The 23,286-nt window shown below is 37.6% G+C and overlaps 1 protein-coding gene across 1 annotated transcript in view; it reads left to right on the top strand.

Moving 5' to 3' along the window:
* HS2ST1 (heparan sulfate 2-O-sulfotransferase 1) overlaps nucleotides 1-10,442 on the top strand; it is a 72,978-nt gene extending 62,536 nt beyond the window's left edge. The window contains exons 4-7 of the mRNA XM_030455582.1: nucleotides 3,132-3,270; nucleotides 7,178-7,275; nucleotides 8,469-8,626; nucleotides 9,624-10,442. Coding sequence (XP_030311442.1) covers nucleotides 3,132-3,270; nucleotides 7,178-7,275; nucleotides 8,469-8,626; nucleotides 9,624-9,850 — 622 coding nt within the window. The 3' untranslated portion in view covers nucleotides 9,851-10,442. The remainder of the gene's footprint in view (nucleotides 1-3,131; nucleotides 3,271-7,177; nucleotides 7,276-8,468; nucleotides 8,627-9,623) is intronic.
* Nucleotides 10,443-23,286: the final 12,844 nt, after the last annotated feature.

Below are 23,286 nucleotides of genomic sequence, written 5' to 3'. Positions count from 1 at the left end.
GATACCCTTCTCAAATATATTTCATATAACAAGTAATACAGCCTGCTTCTTAAGCTACGTAACTCTCTATCAGAGTATTTCATGACACTTTATCAAAATATTAAAAAGTTATATTTTAAAGCAGTTTTCTAGCCTGCAGGTATTTTATTTGCTCTCAAGAGCACAGAAGTTATTCTTACGCTGTTAAATCCTGCTACTTCTAAAATAAAATTTAAAGAAAAAGAGGTAAAAATCCTCCCAGTGACTTCAGAGGTTCAGGAGCATTTCTGTATTCCTGCTTCCATGACTTTCTTTTCTTGTCTTATTTTGCTTCTGGATCTAAAGCAGTGATCCTCACTAGCTCAGTCTTGTGAATCCTCTTCAGCTGGCAAGTCAGTGTTGCCTAGGATGCTCAGTAGGCTGCTGGGCTTCGTCTTGCACTTGCAGGATGTGGAAAATGGATTAAAATTGAAAGTGGATTTTTCAGATCTCAGCACATTTGACTGCACAGATAATAATAACTGCTACTTTTGCCTCTTGCTGCTGGTCTGTCCTCAGTACTATGTTCTGTTTCTCTATATTTAAACATTTATTTAATGAAATTATGTTTTTTGTATGTAAGAATTTGTTCTGTTTAGTAATTGCTTTTAACTATTCATTCTGTTATGTACACAGATCCTTAATTGTAGCTTTTAATTAAAGAAATGAGAAGGGAAACTGCAAGCTTCATACCTTCCCAGTACTGTATATGTAACAGAAGACCCTAAAAGCTACCCTTGTAGCTGGAAATTACCAACAGCACAAAGTAAAAGCTTGAGTTTACAAAAAGTAACAGCCAAGAAGTTTTAGTTGCAAATCAATCAAGAAAAGAAAATATTTCAAATTTCATTAGCTTCTTTTCTGACTTTTTAAAGTTAAAATGTTGCAGTATCAATAAAACCTTAGTCTGAATAACAACTTTCTGGAACAGCAAAGGTGAATGTTATTTTATACATTACTCACTTCATAAATCTGAAAACAGTTTAAGCTACTGGAATTTAATAGAAAAATAAGTATTTTACATCTAGAAATCACCTAAGGAATTTCATATATTTTTCATCTGCATCTTCCCTTCAGGTCTGTGTTATCCTTGTGTTTCTGTTTGTTTTCCTTTCACCTAAATGGTTTATTTTTTTCCCACAACAGCTTGCTTTCTCATACTTTGGGTTTTCATTATTAAAACACTATCTTGAATACTCTGGTTGTGCTTGGCAAGACCCACACTTTTAAGGCTGTGAGGTACGTTCTTGTAGTGAACATTCTTGTAGTTGAGAAGTGTAAAATATTTCAGCAAAGTCTATGCTTTCTTAAACACAGATACCAGACCTAGGTCCACTGCCTCCCAGAAGTACCTCTTGAATTTCACTGAAGCTTAAAGTACTGGATTCAGTGGATGACTGACAGTGTTGAGGACAGTTTATCATAATCCATCCATGTAGAAATTGCAGTAGTAAAAGTTCCAATTTTTTCCCATGTTTGTTTTTTAGTTTTTAAGTCCAACATTATCCCCAGTTTTTTCTACTAAAGGGTTGGAAACAAATTATTTAACTATGCAATTGCCAAATCATTATAATTATTAATAAAGTTACAGTAGTAAGTAGTTCATGTTACTGTAGCTCAAACTAGTTTTGCAAGGTCATGTGCAAATCAGTATGAATGTACAATCCAGTAGCCCTTTCAAAGGGCTTTGTGTTACAACCTTCTGTAGCACTTGCAGTAGACTCTGTAGGAGGGGATATGCCTATCTCAGACATTTCAGTGGACCCGAAAGAGGGTGCAGTTTGGTGCCTGGACTTTGCATCAAAACAGTTGAAGCATTCATACACTCCTATTTTGTGGGCTTTAGGGAGTAAGATCTGGCACATGTGCAGCAGATGTCATCAATGCCACCTCTTAACTCCTGCATTCTGATTCATTGATTCATTACTCTGCTGGCAACATCTGAAGAATCAATTTGTCTTTCTGTAGCCAATAATTTCTGTATCTGTAGTGCTGGTCATTTGCCAAAGTGATACCTATAAATTGTGCTTTTAGCTTCCTCTTTTCTGCTGCCTGTTCTATGTTTCTGTTCTTCAGTTTTTCAATTTGATTCCTTATATGAGCAGTATCTGGTGTTATAGTTTACAGAGTCCCTCTTTAATGCTACTGTATCTTAAAACTACAACCAGCCTGTGTTCCAGCCAAGCTAGGAGGCTTTCATGGCCTTCTCTCAATGCAGAACACTTTCCCACTTTGCACGGGAGCAGAAGATAATTTTTTTCCATCTCCTCCTAGTTTTGCTTCAGGGCACTTGACAACACTTGGAATATACATTGTGATACCAATTCTTGAATGTCTGTATACCATATTTATTTGCCACAGTAACATCTCAAATGGAAATGAAAATAACTCAGAAGTGTATTGTAAAAGCTGTCTTGAATATAGATAGTTGAAATCTGCACAAAACAGGTTTGGTGATTTAAATCTTTCTTGTGTGTGCCATGAGCTTTCCACCTCATTTCATCAAGCTTCCTGTTTGTATTACAGTAAATCAAATTTTTCTTAAGGTTAATATATAAGAAAAGATAAATCTATAGATAGTTAATATGGTCACAGTTGAATCATAGGCACCTGTCTGATAAACATAGCTATTTGGATTCAACCCAGGTAATGGATGGTCTCAGAGCTCTGTCTTCCTTGTGTTAGAGTTCATGTCTCTGAGAACTTAAGACCTGACAGGAAAACCACTTGCTGTGTTGCATAGCACACAGCTCAGAAGAACCAGAACTCAGTAACAAACTTCCTTGTACTTACCATAAGAGCCTATGTGGCTGCTAAACTAAGGTATTTTTAGAATCAGAATGGTTGTATAAACATTTTTAGTTTCTATTGGGTAAGAATAATTCATTTAGTTAAAAAATAAATCACAATCCTAGGAAAACTGAAATTGAACTATCACATTCACGTACAACACTGGATATGAGGATGGAAGGGAATGATTGTTAAACTTATCACCACCATCTTCTCTTTATATAGATTTCATCTGTATCAGTAGAGACAGGCTTTTATTTTATATATTTGATGAGAAGCTTTGATTTGGCCTTTAAGAGACCTTTTTTCCTCTCTTACTATAGATTTGGTGTTAAAAAGAAACCAATTTACATAAATGTCATAAGAGATCCTATAGAACGACTGGTTTCTTATTATTACTTTCTGCGCTTTGGAGATGATTACAGACCAGGGCTACGGCGGCGAAAACAAGGAGATAAAAAGGTAAAGTACACTCTACCACGTGTTGTCCTTACTAAAGTTACTATGGAAATGTCCTAATAAAAGCTTGAATAGCTTTTGTATCAGCCTTGTGATCATGGTGGCTTTGGAAGTTATATTCCCCCATTCGTGTCTGTACTGGATGAGAATGTAACGTTCTTTGTACCATTATAAATTTCACTCAACATTGCAATTTGTTAAAAAATTAAATAAATTTTTTTTCAGGTATTTAGATTTAGGTGGGGCTGCATCTTGAGTGCTGTGTGCAGTTTTGAGTGCTGCAGTATAGGAAGAACATTGGTGTGCTGGAGAGGGTGCAGAGAAGGGCGGGCAGGCTGATAAGGGCTCTGGAGAACAGGTCTTACAAGGAGAGGCTGAGGGAGTTGGGGCTCCAGTTCATCCTGGAGGAGACTGAGGGGAGACCTTATTGCTCTCTTTCAGATACCTGAAAGGAGGTTCTATTGAGGTGGATGTTGGCCTTTTCTTCTTAGTGAGTAGTGATAGGACAAGAGGAAATGGGCTCATGTGGCACGAGGGGAGGTTCAGATTGGGTATTAGGAAAAATTTCTTCACCATAAGAGTGGTGAAGCATTGGAATAGTTTGTTCAGGGAGGTGATGGAATAGCCATCCCTGGGGATGTTCAAAAAATAGGTAGATATGGTGTTTCAGGAGGTGATTTGGTGGTCAAGGTGTGTAAGACTAACTTGGACTTGATGATCTTGAAGGTCCTTTATGAACATGATGACTCTACAATTCTGTGATTTGTAAGTACCAAGTTAAGCTTATCCTCCTGCGTAAGAAATCTACATCTCTTCTTGAATGAAATGTATTTTTCACCAAAAGCTGTGTAGAAGTGCTGATGCTTTGATTAGTAACACTTTCTTTAATATGTAAATAATGCAATGGAATTGTTTAAAGATTCTACTTGAAACTGTGGTGTATGCATCATACATACACATCTATGCTTCCTCTGTCTCAGGTAGTTCTAGGAGTAGCTCAGGTTAGCGTATTCAAACCTTGGCTACCAGTGCAATTTCAGAATGGCAACATTATTTATTCTTCATAATATGTTTATTCCAGAAAGAATTGATACATTCACTGTCATGGTTTTCAGTTAAGACATTTGTAGGAGAATGTTGCTTTGGACTTTCTTAAACTGGGAAAAAAAAGTAGGATGTTTAGTATATGAATGTATTTTATAAAACTAAGGTTACAACAGTGTGGAAGCTTTTATAAAATGCAAGGAGGTTTTGTACTTTACAGAGCCAAACAAGATTTGTGTGGCAATACTTTCTTAAGCTGATGAAATTTTCCTGTAATGTTGATGATTTAGTGTAACACTGTGAATACCAAGAGACAGTGAGTACAGCATTGTCTAAAAACACCATAGCAACTAACAAATGTGATTAATCATTTTGTGTGCTCAAACCAGGACACAACCCCTTATAAATAATGAGTTTTAACATTGGGAATAGGCCGTTCCTCTTTTCTTTCCAGCTAATAGCTGCTACTCTGTTATTTAGGTTTTGGCGCCATCTTCTGCTTCTGCATTTCAGTGTGTCCAGACATCCTGCAGCATAATTAGAGGGAAACCTCAAGCAGAACAAATAGAAATTTAGCTTAAAAAAATGTATCTTCATAGAAGTGGTACAGAGATGATTTGATGATGTGGTATCATACAGACTGTTTTTAAAAAGAGAGAGAGTATCTCCTATTTTGTAACCTTCTGTGTTGCAATTAATAAGGAGCATGATTTGGACAGTGAAATTCCTTCCTTGCGGAGATAAGTGAATTGGAAAGCTGAGCATGCTACCGAGTCCAAGCTCTTTATAGGACTTAATAACTAATGAAAAGACTGAAATTTAACAGCATTGGCATAGAGTTAATCTGAACAGTGTTGTTAGGTCATCTCTGGGAAGCACTAAGCCAAAATCCCTAATGCTACTGTTTCATAGACATCACTGTGAGCTCTCTTTTGCTGGAAGAAGTTATAATACATTGCCATTTGTAATGTTAATAATGCATTGCATTATTATGTTATGTTATTCTATTAAGCATGCTTTTTTTTTCTTCTTTTTGTCACTATCATACCACTTTATTTAGGTCAAGACTGAGTTGTTGCCGTGCAAATATAATTTGTCCTATGTGCATCTCTTGTTCATTTGAAGCAAAATTGACTTTCTATGCCAAGTCTTAAGGTTTCTTTCATTAAAATCTGGTAATACTATTTTTCCATAGTGTCTCCAAGAAAATTGTGCCAATAGAGATGGTGTCAGGTTTACATACATTAGACAGAAATTTCAGTAAACTCAAAAATGAATTGACACAATCAGTGTCTATAACACTGATGTATGTTCTAATCTGCTTTACAGTAGATTCATTAAGAGCTCTTTGAATGTAAAGTAGGGGAAGGTCAAAAATATTCTCTTTTTAATGGAAGTCAATTGTGCCTTTATTAAGTGGAAAGGAATCTCATCATACTTCACACCCACAGCCCCCTCCCAGTTCATATTACAGCACTTATATGGAAGAGTTCTTCATTAATTTTCTTTCTATATCCCAGAATTTCCACATTTCTGATTAGCTTGGCTCCAAGACCAGAGTCTGTAAAGACAAGTGGTTCTTGTGATAAAATCTCTGGATGGTTTAGTCAAGTATATAAGAGGATGTGATGATGGAAGTTTGTCCTATTTCATCTCAGAAAATTGTTTGGTTTTGCGTAATAGCTATAAAGTAACCTGCAGGTATATGCAAAGAAAGTTTTCTTTTGACCAATGCCAGTTCATATTTAGTATTATACATTCATAAGTTAGGAGGTACATTTACACAATTTAGATCTTAGGTAATGTTGTTGTTACAAAGTACTCATTATATCAGTACAGAATTTCTCTAGAGAACTATGGGAGAGGGAGGGAGCATGCCAGTGTCTTGTTGTGTAACACAAATGGGCTCATCCAAACTCAGTACGATGGAGACCAAGACACCACAGGTGAATCCCTGACTTGGCCTTGTATCAGTAAGTTTTTCAGATTATATCAGGAATTTGACCTTAAAGTAGGAGCAAAAGACATCAGTCTAACACTAATTAGGCAAATACATGTTTAAATTGTTTTGAACAGAAGCTTGTAATTACGTGGAAAAAAATGATCTAAAAGAGGTTGTCTTTGTGGTATCTATTTCTAGATACAGGGCTTATATCTTGATTAGAAGTATAACAAATACTTTATGGTGACTTAGTAAAATATTTACAAATTCTTTCCAATGCTAATGGAGTTCTTATTGTAGCTGTGTTACTGCATTTGGAACTCTGTATTGCTACAGCTGCCTGTCCCTACACTGAGAGGTACAGAATATTCTGTTACACAAAGAACTACTTGCTTTCACTTCTGATTGCCAAAACCAGGATTAGCCTCTGAAATGGCAGATATTTGCCATATTATTTAAAATGTAATAGAACATTTTTTAATCTAAAAGGTAAAATGCACAATGTTCTATAGTATAAAGGCCCAGCTGTTCCACTATTGCACAAATCTTGATGGCATTTGACACTTTATATTTAGTGACTTTTTCTGTAAGGGAGAAATAATGATACCAACAACTATAGACTGGGTTTGCTTGTTTTGGTACATAAGCTCTTTATCAAGGTTATATCAAAGATAAATCAAATGTATCAATTAAGATCAGTGTGTTAGTTCCTGGGCCATCTTTTATTATTAGAACTATCTTAATTGAGGTACTTCAGTCTTCCTAATAACACTGTGAAAGCAACACTTGGAAAAACTTTTTTTTTTCCTTTCACATCATACCTTGTAGTTTTCTCTCCCCTCTACATCTGGCAACTAACCAGACTGAGATGTTTGTTACATATACTAGATTTTAAAGCTTGGCTCAATTTTGTCTTTGTTCCAGACCTTTGATGAATGTGTGGCAGCTGGAGGTTCAGACTGTACTCCAGAGAAACTTTGGCTTCAAATTCCATTCTTCTGTGGCCACAGCTCCGAATGCTGGTAGGGAGATAAATGCAGCTTAACTTGTTAGTCAGGTATATCAGTGCTGAAACCTAAGCTCAAAAATCTGAATATACAGCACAGTTGGGGAAAGTGTGAGGGACTGGACAAAGTAAAGCAGCAGGTACTCTAGTAATGAACTTTCTTTTATAGAAGGATTCAAGTGAAAAAGTCTTCCAGTTGTTTAAACAGACAATGTGTTAGGATACTGTATCAGCAGTGCTGTGAGAAAACAGATGTTTTCAATTTTAAAAACAATTTTTGTACATTTGGACATTTTTCTCTTATGTCAGTTACAATATCCATCTTTCTGAATTGAGATCTTTTGTTAGAGCTCCTAGACTTTCTGAGAGAATAAAATAATTGAAATCAGGATAAATTTATCTTCTTAAACCTTTACCAGACATCCAGTAGTTGATGCTACTTGGTAGAAAGTGAAACAAAAGCAAATCGTGTCCATCTGTCAGTGCAGGATGTTTTATAACAATGACACAGACTCAAAAAAAACTCTTTAGCAAAATTTAATGAAATAAAGGAAAAGTATGGAGATGATTTGAAGGATTATGAGTGAAATAAAGGGCAATTATTTATCAAAGTAAATGGCCACTTGGGAGCTCCACTTTCAGTGTCTGTTGGCCAGACCTATCTATACCTGGGCTAGGTGGACAAGTAGAGAAAAAAAGGCCTGTGAACCTGTCCTGTCATCCTGTCTAGAGCTCTAAAAAGGAGGAAGAATGGCAGGTTAATTTTTGTCTGTCATTCATTAGGGAAGTCCTCAGATTAAGTGCAATTACTTTCTCCTTTGAAATTATGGTTCTAGGATGCAAAAGCAAAGGTCAGTTCCTCACAGAACCAATTCTGGTATCTCCTATGAAAGTGAAACTGTAATATCAACATTGGGGAAATGTAAATCCTCCAAAAATTGCATTAGTAGAGACAATAACCATGTATGCACATGCATTTTTTTGTTGTTCTGGGCTAGTTATTAGTCAACATAACAAGAGGAATCAAATTTTTAGATAAGAATGCAGATGAGAGAAACTGGAAAGGGAAATGAAGTTAGGAATGTTTGTAACTTAAAATGAATCTTGCCTTTCCAATATAAATGTCCTGTTATGAAATAATCTCCATCTAGGGACCAAGGATTGTTGGCTGACATCGGAACTTGCTATAATTGTTCTCTGTCATTTTAGGAATGTGGGAAGCAGATGGGCTTTGGAACAAGCCAAGTACAATCTGATTAATGAATACTTCCTAGTGGGAGTTACTGAAGAGCTTGAAGACTTTATCATGTTACTGGAGGCAGCTTTGCCCCGGTTCTTCAGTGGTGCCACAGACTTGTACCGGACAGGTATTTAAATGGTTGATTTCCATGGATTTTTCATCTTCCTATCACCTTTTTTAATGTGCACTCTTTAGACCTTGATGAATAGTTTTGATTCTCTGCCACGTTTGCCTCCCAGTTGGCTGATGTTCCTACAGACAGACACTCTAAAAAACAATCACCAAAAGTTTTTGAGAGCAAATTGTACACAAATTGTAAATATGCAAGGTTGCCATAAGGCAGCTGTGTAGGTATACAACACTTAAAAGTTTGTGGCAAGTGTTTATCAGAGCATTTTTGAAATGTCTTGCAGGAGCTTCAGTTTTGAAAAATGGCTGCTAGTAGCAGATTTTCATTTCCTCAGAAACCTTGCTTAAAATAACTCTGCTTAATGCAACCTGGTTGGCTGTGCAGAAAGGCGTATGTTTGTTTTCCTGGGGATGTAACAAGGTGTTTGTTATGCAGCTGGTAGCTCAGTTTCTAAGAGCTCACCATGCAACTTCTGAAGAAAAGATCCATCTTAACAGAAGGAGAAAAGGCTCTGATGTATAGAACCTAGATGTGTGGTATTAAAGTTTCTTACAAAGCAACAGACAGCACTTCATAGGAAAAATGCTGTCATTCTGGTCATCTTTCTCTCATAAAGAAGTCTCTTGCTCTGCAGTTTTTAAGTTTCTTAACATTTGATACCAGATTAACATATAAATAATTAATTCTGAAAGACCAATCTTGCTTCAAGTACATTATGTGAAGTAATCTTGTTCCTTAAATGAAGTGTTCATTCCCTGGGTTTATTAAAGAACTGAAAGAACTGCTGCAAAATTTATTAAGATTTAGTGAGAGAGACTGCCATTTTCCAACCTCCTCACGTGTTGTGTTAATAAATTCCAGATTAAAATCTGTCACTTCCAGTACAGTTTATCAACATGCTGAAAATATAAAACTCTGTAAATAAAAGGGACAGTAAACATTGTTTGATCACATTAACTTTTAAGTGAAGTTATTGCTTTCATTTTGCATTTAGGAAAGAAGTCTCATCTTAGGAAAACAACTGAGAAAAAACTTCCCACAAAAGAAACTATTGCCAAGCTACAACAATCTGAAATCTGGAAAATGGAGAATGAGTTCTATGAATTTACACTGGAGCAGTTTCAGTTTGTCAGAGCACATGCAGTCCGGGAAAAAGATGGAGAATTGTATATTCTGGCCCAAAACTTTTTGTATGAAAAGATTTACCCTAAATCAAACTAAGAACACTATACTGTTAGATTTATGGACCTAAATCTTTGATCACATCATCATTTTAGTCCTCAGCCATGGAAACTAAATTACTTGTAGACCTCCAAGACATTTCTTTATAGATCTGAGAAAAGTGGGCTGTGGATCACCTCCAAGGCATTGGATACTGGCTGACTATGATGGTAATCCAGAAACAAAGGCTTCATTCCTTTTATCTAATTAATATTTTCAGTGGGAGTTAATATCCTTTACCTGAAGAAACCTACACTTTAATTCAGAGCAATTAGTACACAGCAGTTCTAGTTGGAAATATAAACAAACAAAAAATGCTTCTGTTGATGCTCTCTTTAATTTTCAGAGGAATTTATTTTCAATTTTACTTCTGTGAAGAGGAAATAATTTTTCACAGCTTTCAACATGGAGATTTTGCTTGTATGCAATATGAGTAGTGTTAATAACTGGTTGACATCTGTGCTTTGTTTTTGTGAATCATGTCACATGATATTAATTGGGATGGTTAATCATGTTCTGCTAAGAAATGCTGCTGCTGCTGGAATTGCCCATATTTATATATGTGATTTTATTAAAAAAATACAACTAATCATTAGTGTTAAAACATCATTTCCACATTAATTTTGTAAAAAGTTAAAGAATCAGAGCAGTGGGAGTTTTGTTTTTATCCCCACCACCACTGACTGAGATTGGGAAAACTACAAAGGAAGTAGATAATTGTCTGCATTTCTAGTTGATCCTTACACAGTGGTATAAAAATGGTAAAATAAGTATTAAGTTTTTCCATGGATTCTTCGTAATAATTGTAAACTGAGGTATTGGTGAATCCATATTATGACTCCATTAGTGAGCTGTGGTATGGTTAGGGTTTTCCTACTACTTTGATACTTTTACCTGTAGAATATTTTTACTAAGGTGCTTTATAATGTGTTTTAAAGCATTGCATTTACAAAAGAAGTAAAGTGCTGTAAATACTGCTTATTTTATGTACTTGGACCAAAAGGTTTAAAGTAACTAGTTTAAAGTGGGGTTTTTGCACCAGTTCTGTTATGTGTGAAGTGAAAAACATCACAGCTACTTCTGGTTTAGTTAATTGTTGGACATGGCTGAAATGAGCTTCAGTGACCTCTCAGACTGCAGTACCAGAATGCTGACCAGGGATTCTCTTTGCAGAAATGTAGTCTTCATCCTTTTATTATGGTAAGAGGAAAAGAAGAAAAATGTCATGTGTAATCTGATTGAAGAAGATGCAGTAAGCTTGATTGACACAATTGGTTTTGCTTAACTGCCTTAAGTGACTGAGGTAAATTTGTGAGTTGGCAGGGGACAACTAGAAGAATTTTCTCAAAGATCTGAGTAGTTGCACATCTTACACCTGCCTTTTCTAAAAGGGCTTTTTACTGGGTTTGATTGAGGAAGGCACTGAGGAGACAAAGTAAGGAATGGTGGTAAAGGTTTAAATTCCTAAGGGGTGATGCTGAAGTCTTAGTTTAGAATTACCAAGAGGAGTTTCTTTAACCAGCTTGTTCTTGTAATGAAAACAAAGGAAATGGAAAATGGTCTGTGAACTGGATCTCTGCAGCCAAAAGCAACAGGCTAGTTACAGAGAGGATAAGGAGAGACTATCAAGTACATCTTGCATTTTCTTTGAGTTTTTTTTGTTTTTCCCTTTTCAATTTTAAAAATAGATCTCTCTGTTCTTCCCAAATAATCAAGGAAGTTCCTTCTGATAGCTTACCATTTACATTCTATGATTTATATAGCATGAACCATGCATAAGATTTCCTGTTTTAATTCTTGTCTGCTGATGTCATTAATAATGCCAACACATTTGGAGAGAGAATGTGTTAGTTCACACACAAAGAACTGTTTCCTAGCTAAAGAAGTTAACTGAGGGGTCATACACAATAAGTAGGTAGTGGAGATCTAAAAATGTCCATGATAAAGCCCTAATGCCTTGGAAATAAAATTATTATTTATAATCCCTTGAAAGATTATCCATTCAGTGATAGTTTTATGTGAGGCATTATTTTGACTATGTTGTTTTCCTTCAGAGTCATTCAGATCAGTTTATCTTCTTAAGTCTCCTTTAGAATTTTTGTAAGAGCACTTCTAACAGAGAAGAAAAGCCTGCTGAGTGAAAACATGCAATATTCATCTAAGTAACAAAATAGGTATGTAGACAAAGTTCTGTTTTTACATGAAAAAGTAGACAACACTTCTACTTATTTCAGTACAGTCTACAGAAACATATTATTCTATAAGCAGTGTTAAAACTTGTTTCTTTTTTTTTTTCTTCCAGGATTCTTTTCTTTCTTATTTACCAGTCTTCAGTAACAAAAATAGTAGAACAATGCAATGGTTTTTTTACTTTTAAAAGAGCAATATATTTTTCATGGTTCATATATAAGAAAACACTTTTTTTTAATCTGTTATCACATGCTGTTCTTTGCTGTAAGCTGACAGTAGCACTGAGAGAAATGAGAATTTTAGGAATATTTTTAAAAAGTGCTAGGCTACAATTGGAGAAGAATTCATTTCAGATGTACTCTGAAAATGTTTTTGTCCATGAAACACAGAAAAAGTCAAGACTGTCTACCTGTGTATCTAGTGCAGCAATTAAGTCAACTGTGAACTTAGAACCCTTTGAATTCAGAACTATCAAACTTGGATTTACTAAAAAGACAGTTTAGGGAAAGGAATTTTACAATATTTTAATAACCTGCTCTATTCATCTTTTATTTAGAGATGGAAACAATCCAAATTGCTGTTATTTATATTTTACAGTATATAAATAGAATTTATCTTTTATATTTTCCTTTAATGACTTATAGTGAAAAGCAGGAATACATGGATTTTTTGTTGTTGCAGGCTGTATAATCAGTAAGCTTGCTATGCAGCCTTCTAAACATGGGGCTGTTACCTGAAGTCACTGTAGTCTCTGCACAGGGGTTAGGTTGGCTTTTTGTAGAGCTAAGTTTATTTGAAAGGTACTGAAATTCTCATATATATATTAGTTGAGAGTAGGGTTTGTTACACTGTTCTGCTCTTTTTTGTACCAAATGTAACACCCAGATTTTGTGCAAAACTGTAGCCCTGTTGAAACTCAATGCTCATAATCTCATAATTGTTCTTGGTCCAGCTGGACTGGTTATGACACAGCCAGAGCCATAGCAGGCCTGGAGCACTTGTGATACTCTGGGCCATCTTGACAGAAGAAAAAGCATTTTTTGGGCTCCTTTCCATAATAATTCTGCAGCCATGCAACAGGAATTTCTTTCTTATTTTGCTAGTGCATTTATTAACAGACACACAATACGAGGGTGCAGAATGTCCTGTGTGCACATCCCTGCTTGTTCTGGGTTGATTTTCAAGCAGTCTCTCTAGTGATGTTACACTGATAACAGCTTCACTTTCAAACGGGCACGAAACGTTGTAACTGTGCCATGTGGGAGAGGAAGAAGCAGCCCATCCTTGTTAGAAATGCCTTTTCTGGGTACTTAGTTCTTCTGAAGATACTGAGCTATTTTTTACTTTCCAGAAATAAATATTTGCTTATTTATGGTCTCAAAGCAGTTCTATTTTGTATTGGGGAAAATTCAGTTATTTTCTATTAGAATTCTGTTGAAATTTTCCATTAAGCTTACCTGGTGTCACTAAATATGTGTATGTCAAAAAGGTATAGGGATGATACTGTCTGAACTCTGCTGCTTAAGCAGTCAGTGGAAAAGCCTGATTCAAGTGCACTGCCAATTTAGCTCTTCAAAATGAGAGCATATTTTATGACTACTAGAGATAAGAGAAACTGTAAGGCTGCTTAGTTGCATGGATGTTTCCTCTACTGTAATCCTGTGCAACTATGTAACCTTAACAGCAGTATTCATAGAGAGAGCCCTTTTCCTGAGACTTCTGGAGAATAATTAAAAATGTTCATACACTTGTACTGTCACATATTTACATCAACAGCTTTCTCTAGCTTCTGTAAAAAGAGTCAGGTTTGTGAGCATTTCTAAAGCAGTATTGAATGTAATTTTGGAAAAACATGGATTGTGCTTCATGACTTTTTTCTTTTTCAACACACAGCTAAATAGTGCCTTTTTTCTTCACAATCCGTGTTGAAAATGCTCGCTCCCCCTCACCCTCCATTAACTGATTTGTTTGTGCAGTGCTATTCCAACTTGAAACCATTTTGTCACAGCTGTTTAAGAAATAATCTCCATTTTTCCTTACTATGCTGCCAGCTTTCTGTTGTTGAAGTGTTTCAGTTGATTACCTAATGCAAATGCTATAAAATAAAATATCCAGTGGGAAGGGGAAGGAAAAGAAGTCTGGAGTCCTGTCTTAATATTTGCGTGTCACTTTCGTGTTGAATGCTTTTTTTCCAGAAGATGTTGTTATGCAGGATCGTGAACTTTGCAGCTATTGTGGTTTTAAACGGGAGGGGTGAGCAGGAGTGTGGCTTGTCTGTAATCATTTCATAGAGCTACAACCAAATATATTCACAGGCCTTCAGAATTTGCATTGGGCTTTCTGGCAAGAAATGTAATAAATTTGCAGAGGGTATACACTGCGCTGGAAGTGTCAATGAAAATTTGCTAATATTAAGGCCCAGATTTGTAAGACTAGACAACTGACATGAAAACAATGCATTGATAAATCCCTGTTTCCCTGCCTGAGGGAAATGACCTGAACAAACAGCCCAACTGATTACTTGGTGACTGCAATGATGAGTATGGTATAAAACTTGAGTAGAGTAGAAATGTCATCACATTTGCAAGCTAGCACTTAAAACAAGTAAATGTAGTGAGTGTGGGTATGCTGCTCTGTTTAGGATTTTTGATGGGTACTGTAACCATTACCCTATAAGCATTCCTAGCTGCATGCACTGGGGAGCTGAACAGTCACCTGACCTAGCCAGGTTCCTTAATGTGATAGTTCCTAAGCATTTTGTTTTCATCCTTGATGATTAAGAACCATCACGGAGGTACTCAGCAACTTCACTTATGGATTTTGATGACTTTTATATCTTCCTTTCATTGCAAGTAAAATTTTCCTTACTTCCATTGGTGGAACTGATAGGTGTAATTGTCACAGGAAACACAGTCTCTCTGCTTACATCCCAGGGGGAGTGGAGGAAAAAATTGCCTGTATAAAAGTACAAGGACTTCTGTGGTCGCTGTACCTCTTGTGAAATCATAAGTTTTACTAATGATAGTTTCAAAATTTCAGCCAAAAAATGTTGTAATACAGAAAATACTTTTTAAAATGACAGTGAGTTCTTCTGTGAATGACTGTAACACTACAGATGTGTGTTAGATACTATTGAAATATTTTTTTTAACTGATGCTGCCATTTGCACAGGTAATTAATCTTATCAGTTGGAATTCATGGGAAGGGAGTGAGAGAAGGGAAAGGGGGGAGGGGGGTGTTGTTCAAAGCTGTTTTTTTCAGGTCCTGTATTTTCATTTTATTTATTGTTTGAATCTTGCATTTGATTTCAGTATAATTTCCTTACTTCTTAATAAAATTCAAGAAGTTGCTAGTGAATGTCAAAGCAATGTCCAGATGTTTTCTTCCAGCACAAGTCCCCTGCTATGACCTCCCCCTGGCTTCATTACCACATAACGCAGATGTGGTAACTTTCAATAAGAGCTAATTTAAAGAACTAATAATGCCCTTTATTAAAAAGAAACCTCTACAAAGAACACCTGTGGCCTAAAAATGAAGGCTTTGAGACCTTTCACCCTGTCATAATAACCAACTGCATCCTCATAAAAATGGAAAATACTGTGGTAAACATTCTGCCCATTTTCTGCATGTTTAGAAGGCTGATCCTGAATCTGTTCTGATTTGCTGCACACAGACATTAACTTATAATAATCATCACTGTCCACATAATTGCACAAACAATAAATGCCCGTCTTCCTATTGAAAAAAAAAAATAATAGTGAAACAAAGGAGATTAAAGTGTTGATTCATGGTAATTGTGGTTATAGTTCAGCTATTGCATTCTCCTGATGTTTTAAGCAATGGTTCATGACCTTGCTGTATACATGCATGTTTTGTTTCACCCTGCTATTGATAATGAAGTTATCTGTGGTCTTCAACTAAAAGAGCACTGTTTTTCAAACATAAGTTCAGTATTAATAAGGAAAAGCACTGTTCTATTTTGAGAGAGAAACGTACCTAATTTGGTATGATAATTTAAATGCTTTAACTCAACCAGAACTCAACCAGAATGCAGCAGTTACTGGAAAATGTTATGAACTGTCTCTTTACCAAAAAAAGAAAAAAATGAGTCTGGAGAATAATGGTCTTCTGGCCATAAAGACGTTATTGTCTTGACAAATATTGATTGCCATTTTTAGCACAGAATAGAATTTGGCATCCTTAATCTCCTTTATTTAGAATTTAATAACTTTTAAAATGTTGCGTGACTTGGAGAATTGGCAAGGGGAAAAGGAATGCTTAACTGCTAGAGATTTGTGTGGTTATGGGCTGGCTTTGTCAAGACTGCCTCAGTGCAGGGTGTAGTGATGAGTGAATATAAGAGCAAATGTTGCATAAAGTAGTTGATATGGTTATAAAGGGTATATATACATCTGTAAAGGCAGTATGTAAAGAACACAGCGGAAATTGCAGGCAGAAATATAAAGCACTACATGAGAGTGCAGTAGTTCCTTAAGTTAACAGCTGCCTTGGCTATCTTTGGCCTAATTATCTGCTTTGATAATTTAAACAGTGCCTTCCCTTAACTGAATTAATGAATTCAAAGTTGCAGCCATCAAGGCCGCTGCTATTTAAAGCAAGGCCTGAACACCAACAAATGAAATCTCTCCTATTTATAACCCCAGACCAAGTGCCGACTTCCAGCACTTTACTCTGGTACTACTTATAGCTAAGCTATAGGTCTGGAAAAGCAGATTACATTGACTAGGAGGCTTGTCTGCTCTGTATTTGAAATCCTTACTTCTTGAAGATAAAATAGTAAATAGAAGTCAAATCCATGAAATCTGGGAGGAAACATCTTAGGCTTAGATTATGTGGAGCAAAAATTGTGCACTTTTTTGGGTGTCCATTCAGAATGAGTTCACTGGCTCAGGCAGATTCCAACCAGACATCTGTTAGTACTAAAGGCTACTTCAGAGAAATGGTTGGAAACCTGAGGTTTACTTTTAGCAAAAATTGCCGTAAACATTGTTTTTTCTCAAAACTTTTCAACAGACTTTTGTTTCTCTGTGTTTGGTTTTGTTTTTTCTTATGGTAAGTGGGGTTTTATTTTTTCCCTTTAAAAACAGAGCAAAATAGGAAAATATCAGTGCCCCCCTGACTAACCCAGTAAACATCGTATCAATGCTCTTTTTTTTCTATCTCCCAAGTGGATGGAAAAAATGTGTGAGAGTGTATGACATCTGTATTCAGCCTCTCCCTTTTGTCATCTGACTCTATGAGATAGTGTAATAGGTTTCATTTCTTCACAAGCCTTCCAAAGGACAAGTCTTATCTTGCAGGTATTGTTGTAGGACATGAGATCATGCTTCAGTATGGAGTTTATCAAATGTGGTGTTTACTCAGGATCATCTTTGTGAGTCTGATGGCACCAGAGGTCCCTGCTTCTGAGGTATTTGTACATCCTGGTGACTGTGTACAACAGTGCAGATACATTCACCCCGTGTATCTGACAGTCACTTCATCCAGCAAGCATAGGTAACTTGGGTATGTATTTTATTAAAAATTTTGTGCAGGTCAAGTGCACAACAGGATGAGAATCAGGCTGGAATCAACAGGTTTTATTTGCATCCAGCTCATATGAAAGTGTGTATATGCAACATACTCCCTCCTCTCCAGTTCACTCAGGAATGTCCTTATACACGCATATGTGTGCATGCCTCTGTATACACATATACAGTCATAGTTTTAATCACTTGATCATACTGAGATAAATAGAGAGTGAATTACCAAGCCAAAAAGTCAGATTCAAAAATGGCTTTTTGAAAACTTTGTCAGTAGTTACAGGGAGCAAAGCATGCCCAGGCAGGCACTCAAATGTACTTTTAAAACCCAGTTTCTTTGTGTATTGAAGTAGCCTCTCAACATCTGCCAAGCAGTCCAGCTTGTGTTATACTCAGTTCTAGTATCTAGGAAGCAAATTTAAGAGTTTCCTGCAATGAAAGATCCTGATTAAAGTTTATTGTTCCTTTAACAGCAGTGTTTTCCAAGACAATCGTGGGCCTTGTAGCTGAGGGAGGAGGGAAAAGCCCTTGTGTCTCAGTCTCATAGACACTGAGATAGTTATTCAAATGTATGTCATGATTTTATGTTTCACATTTGCACACTGATTTAAACTCATTTTTGTGTTATCTCATATGCATGAAAATCAGCTTGTTCAATATCTAAAAGAATTTGCTTTTTCTCTGGATATTGTGTTGATAGACTCCCCCATGCTGATCTCATTTTGTTTATCCAAATTCAAATAATTATTTTCAACTGAAAGTCTTACTGTCTGATTCCAAAGATACTGCAGAAGACTAGGAAATCAGGACCTGGACATTGCAGTCATACAGGATATTCTAAAATTTCTATTAAGTCTGATGTTCCATAGCTAAAAGCAATGAGTGTTGGGATAACTCTGTCGGACTTTCAAATGTGGAGCCTGAATTTAGGTATTTATGTTAATATTTAGTTTTCTAGTACATTGTTCATGGATTATGTTTTTCCAGGTTGAGCAAGTATCAGTAACTTTCTAGGGATGCAAAATATCTAGTTTTGCTGCCAAAGTATTAACATCCATCAACAGTTTGGCATCTGAATTTGTAATTGTTGACTCTGTTCTCTTAAAACCACCCAGAAAGTTTTCTGCTGCTTCTTGTTAAGAAAGTACATTTCTAAGAATTTTTTAAAAGAATTTTTTCTTCATATTTTCTTCTGTGATCACATCTGCAGGAAAAATGTGAGCTAGGAACATTAATCATTTGGGAGTCTTGTGTCTAAGTCTTTGAAGACAAAGTGCTGCTTCTGCTGACTGCAGACTTTTTGCCCAGGGTGGTTCCCTCTTTTTGTATAAATAAAAAAACCCATGCTGATCTTCTGCCCAAATCAGGTGGGGGCAGGGGCAACCCTCAAGGAATAAATAGCTGGTTTTCATTTGATGTCACCACCGTAAAAAGCAGAACAAGAACAAAACCTTTAAATATTTTTGAGAAACAATGTTTAAGCAACCTAAATGAAAAAGCCAAATTTCCCACCTGCCCCAAGCTGGGGCAAAACCCCACCCACATCACTTCAAAAGCTATAGAATTCCAATCTCAGAACTTCCCTTCAGACTAGGAATGTTACTTAAGGTTTTGCATATGGGTTTCTAGATTTTAATTGCTGATGCATCAGTTATCTATAAATGCATCAAATAATAAGATTTATTAGTAAGATTTGTTCATATCTCAAATTTCTGTGGGAAATATGCAGGTGATGAGGGAAAAACTGGCTGCTGGGTGGAGACTTGCCCATTGAAAGGCAGGAGAAAGTTTAGTTGTGGAATATTAGTGCCTAGTTTTAGGAATGATGATTTTCCAGTCTGTCAGATGACACAGAGCATAACTGAGAAGCTTAAGTAACTTCCTCCCAATTACACCAGAGACCAGTGTTTCATCCTGTACGTGAGAAGCAAGTAGACTGATAGAGATGGAGGAGGTGGATTCCTGCATCTTGCACTTCTCGTCTTTCTGCCCATCCTTGAGCATCTGTCATCATCGTCATCTACCCAGTACAGAGAAGTCTCTCCATCAGGTAAGAGCTTTCATTTCCTACTGGGGAGCAGGATGGATGCTTGTTCTTTGTGGATAACTTGGTGTTAGAGCTGCGTTAGTAGTACTGAACATAAATGGTTTTATTGGTACATAACCCAATAGTGCTGCAGTTCAAAAGGAAGCCTATGTTGATAAGCAGTATTGGCATGTGGGTGCTGTAATGTCTGATTATTACCAGATAGTATTGAATACATTCCTCCTGTTCTTTGCAATGTTTTTGTTAGAAAATCTTGTACTATTATGCTGTGTTAGAGGTAACACTGACACACAAGAAGGATTTACCTATTCTGAGAAACTGCATCTTCTGATGCTTTCAGCTGCCTGTGGGCCCACTCACCTCACACCCATTGCCACTGTGGGCCTGCTGGTGCTTTGCCAGGGATGCCCCATGCAGAGGAAGGAATGGCCCAGCTGGATTCCCATTTCTGCCAGTAGCAAGAACACTGCTGTTGGGTGCAGCAAACAGGAACAGTTGTGAGGAACAGGGCCTTCTCACAGAATCACAGAATGTTTAGGTTGGAAGAGACCTCCAAGATCATCCAGTCCAACCTTTGACCAACACCATAATCTAACTACTAAACCATGGCCTTAAGGACCAGGTCTAAACACCTTTTAAATGCCTGCAGGGATTATGACTCCACCACTGTCCTGGGCCGTTCCAATGCCTGACAGCCCTCTCATTGAAAATATTTCCTGACATCCAGCCTAAACCTCCCCTGGCACAGCTTCCATCAATTCCCTCTGCTCCTATCATAGTTCACTAAGGAGAAGAGGCTTTTTCCCTCCTTGCTCCAACCTCCCTTGAGGCAGCTGGAGAGAGCTCTAAGGTCTATTTTTCGGACTAAACAGCCCCAGCTCCCTCAGCTGCTCCTCACAGGACTTGTGCTCCAGGCCCTTCATGAGCCTCATTGCCCTTCTCTGGACATGCTCCAGCACTTCTGTGTCCCTCTTCTAGTGAGGTGCCCAGAACTGAACACAGAACTCAAGATGTGGCCTCACCAGCTCCCAGTGATTAATCTTGCTGAGGCCTTTTGATATCAAGTCTCACTGAAATCAGCGAGATGGGGTTTTCCTTGCACTCCTAAGCCACGAGTATGATGCCTGCTAATACAGCAAGAGAGTTGATATAGGTGAATTGCCTACAGCTATGCAAGAATATTTTGGAGGAGCCAGGAATTCAGCTGAGACCTCCTGAGCCCTGCAAGGGCTTCTGTGTGTCTTCTCTAATCTTTGTCCCATGTAACTTCCTACCTTGGCATGACTAATGCTCACAATTAATGCATACTAACCTTTAGCATTTTAATTTAATAAAATAATAATTTATGTCTTAATACTGAATTTAATTTTTCTGCTTGCCTGTCATGTTTCAGGCACCAGGAAGGGTCAAAGAACATGTGTGGGTGTCTGGAGAGTGCTGTATATTGAGCACTAATCATGAATTATTCTTTGAACTTGTTGTTGGCTGAAGTCATGTCAGAGTACAAGATCTTGTTCTCTGAGTCAGCAAACTGAATCCTAGCCCCTGAACTGGGAAATAATGCAACATACAGCAGCTGGAAAACTGAAAATGGGAACTAACTCCTTTTACTCATTTGGAAAGGGGTCAGAACAGGAATAGCTGCCTGTGTTGGCAGGGTTGGGGGATTGTAGTGCAGTAATTGTGCCTGCTGTTCTCTCCCTGGTCTGATTCTTGCTTTTGAGGTTTTATGTGATCAGAGAAAAGAAATGCCTTATTAACTTCTTTGTCCCTTTAAAAACCATGGAGAAGGAGATCAGAGGTGATCTGTTCCTTTTAGACATCTGTAGCCACTGAGAAGAATGTCATTTCAAAGTCCTGTCTAGTGAATGCTTCAGGTAGAGTCACAGAGAAGTATGAAGCTGGTAGGCAGAATAGGGGAGATGTAGAAATCATCTTAGATATAGAACTTCCCCATGTGTGTTCCCAGACCAACATCCTTCTTGCCCAAACTCTACTGATGTTTAACAGGGTAAAGACAGGTTATTTTTGCTTCATTTTATAAAGAAAGCATGCATTTTCCCCTGCCCTAGCAAACTAATCATACAAAATGAAAGCATAAGGATATTGGACTAAAATTATGCCAAAAAAGCTTTAATTTTTCCCTATATTTTCTGGCCTGTGTACAACCAAAAACATGTACCTGTCCCCTTGCCATGCAATATTGCTGTCAAAAGCAGTATTACCTTCCTCTGCCTTCTAAAGAAATACTGTTGTGCCATAAATGTGTGCCTGTGCAAAATGAGCACTGTAGTATCACATCTGTTGTAGAGGGTGATGGTTAGAGGACTTTCTGTGCCCACAGGATCACCACACCTTTCAGGGTTCTGGGCAAGCATTGGATTTGACCTCTGCCCAGCCACTGCTACAAAGGCCATTGTACTGTCCTCCCCTTCCCTGATCATCCACTATGTGGTTTGGTTTCTGAAGGGGGGGACTTGCTCTCACAGCCTTTGAACGTTCTTCCCATCTTCAGAGGGGCTGAGTGTAGGTGTCCTTCATGGGGCAATAACAAATTTAAAATTAACACACATCTTTTTGCATTTGCTGTAATTATTTAGAAATGTACATGTCAAATGACCCACGTTAAGCTAAAGACCCTACCTATTACTAGGGGTGTGCTAACAGCACCAGTGCACTAAACCACAACTGACAGCCTGACCCAGCACTGTACTTTAAAAGGGCAGGGACGAAGCATTGGGGTTGGAATTCTGCTTTAATTAGGCCATTACCAGACCTTCAAAGCTGTGTTTTCTTCCTCCTCTGCATGCTATGCTGGAGGAAGGGCTGCTGGAGAAGACAGGAAGAGCCCTATCTGATCGTTATCAGGAGCAGAGGAAAGCCATGCGTTGCCTTTTCCTTTTGACGTCTGCAATTAGTTTGGCTTGTGTGGAAGAAACATGTCATGGTAAATGGCCACCTCTGTCTTTCCCCTTGCTGATCCCTGGCAAGGTCCATCATTTGCTGCATACGTGAAAAGCTATTCAATCGCCTGTTGACAGTGGTATCCCTCTTGTAAAACTTTTAGCACATCCTGATTATATAGCACTGTGAGAGATACCTTTGCCCAGACAGCACATCCACTACTGTTAGGCTGTTTTACAGCCTGAGTGCACTCCAACTGTCCTCATAAAACTTTTTGTGAACCTAGAAGTTTCTGCCTCTCTTGGCCCCCCCTTCAGAAGAAGCTTTCCTGTTTTTATGGGGAAACAGTTTAGGGCAGGTGACATCTGTGGTGCTGGCCAGGAACATGCCACCATTGTCCCGAATTCTGAACAGTCCCCACTGCCCCAGCAGTGTCCTACCACTCTGCTGCCTCCTTCGTGGGGGCATCACATGTTTCCTGGGTTTGCCCTGACTCAGGGTGTTCAGGGGGGTATCTGTGCTCATGCACTTAGCTTCAGAAAACTGGTGAAGTCATTTGCTTCCTGGGCCTGCAGATGGCTGCTGCCAGTCCTCGGCACGTGCTGGGGACAGACCCTCCATGGCTCTGTGTCGCAAGTGACTCTCATGGTAGACAAAAGACACATTTTGTATTGTTTTCTTAATAAGTAGATGCAGCAATTTCTTTTAAAAGTTCGTATCACTAGATTTAAGTAGTGCTCTGCTTATGAGAA

The sequence above is a fragment of the Calypte anna genome, chromosome 8 (assembly GCF_003957555.1).
Source record: "Calypte anna isolate BGI_N300 chromosome 8, bCalAnn1_v1.p, whole genome shotgun sequence".
Classification (NCBI taxonomy): domain Eukaryota; kingdom Metazoa; phylum Chordata; class Aves; order Apodiformes; family Trochilidae; genus Calypte; species Calypte anna.
Note: the sequence above shows the minus strand (reverse complement) of the source record. Positions and strands in the feature narration are given on the sequence as shown.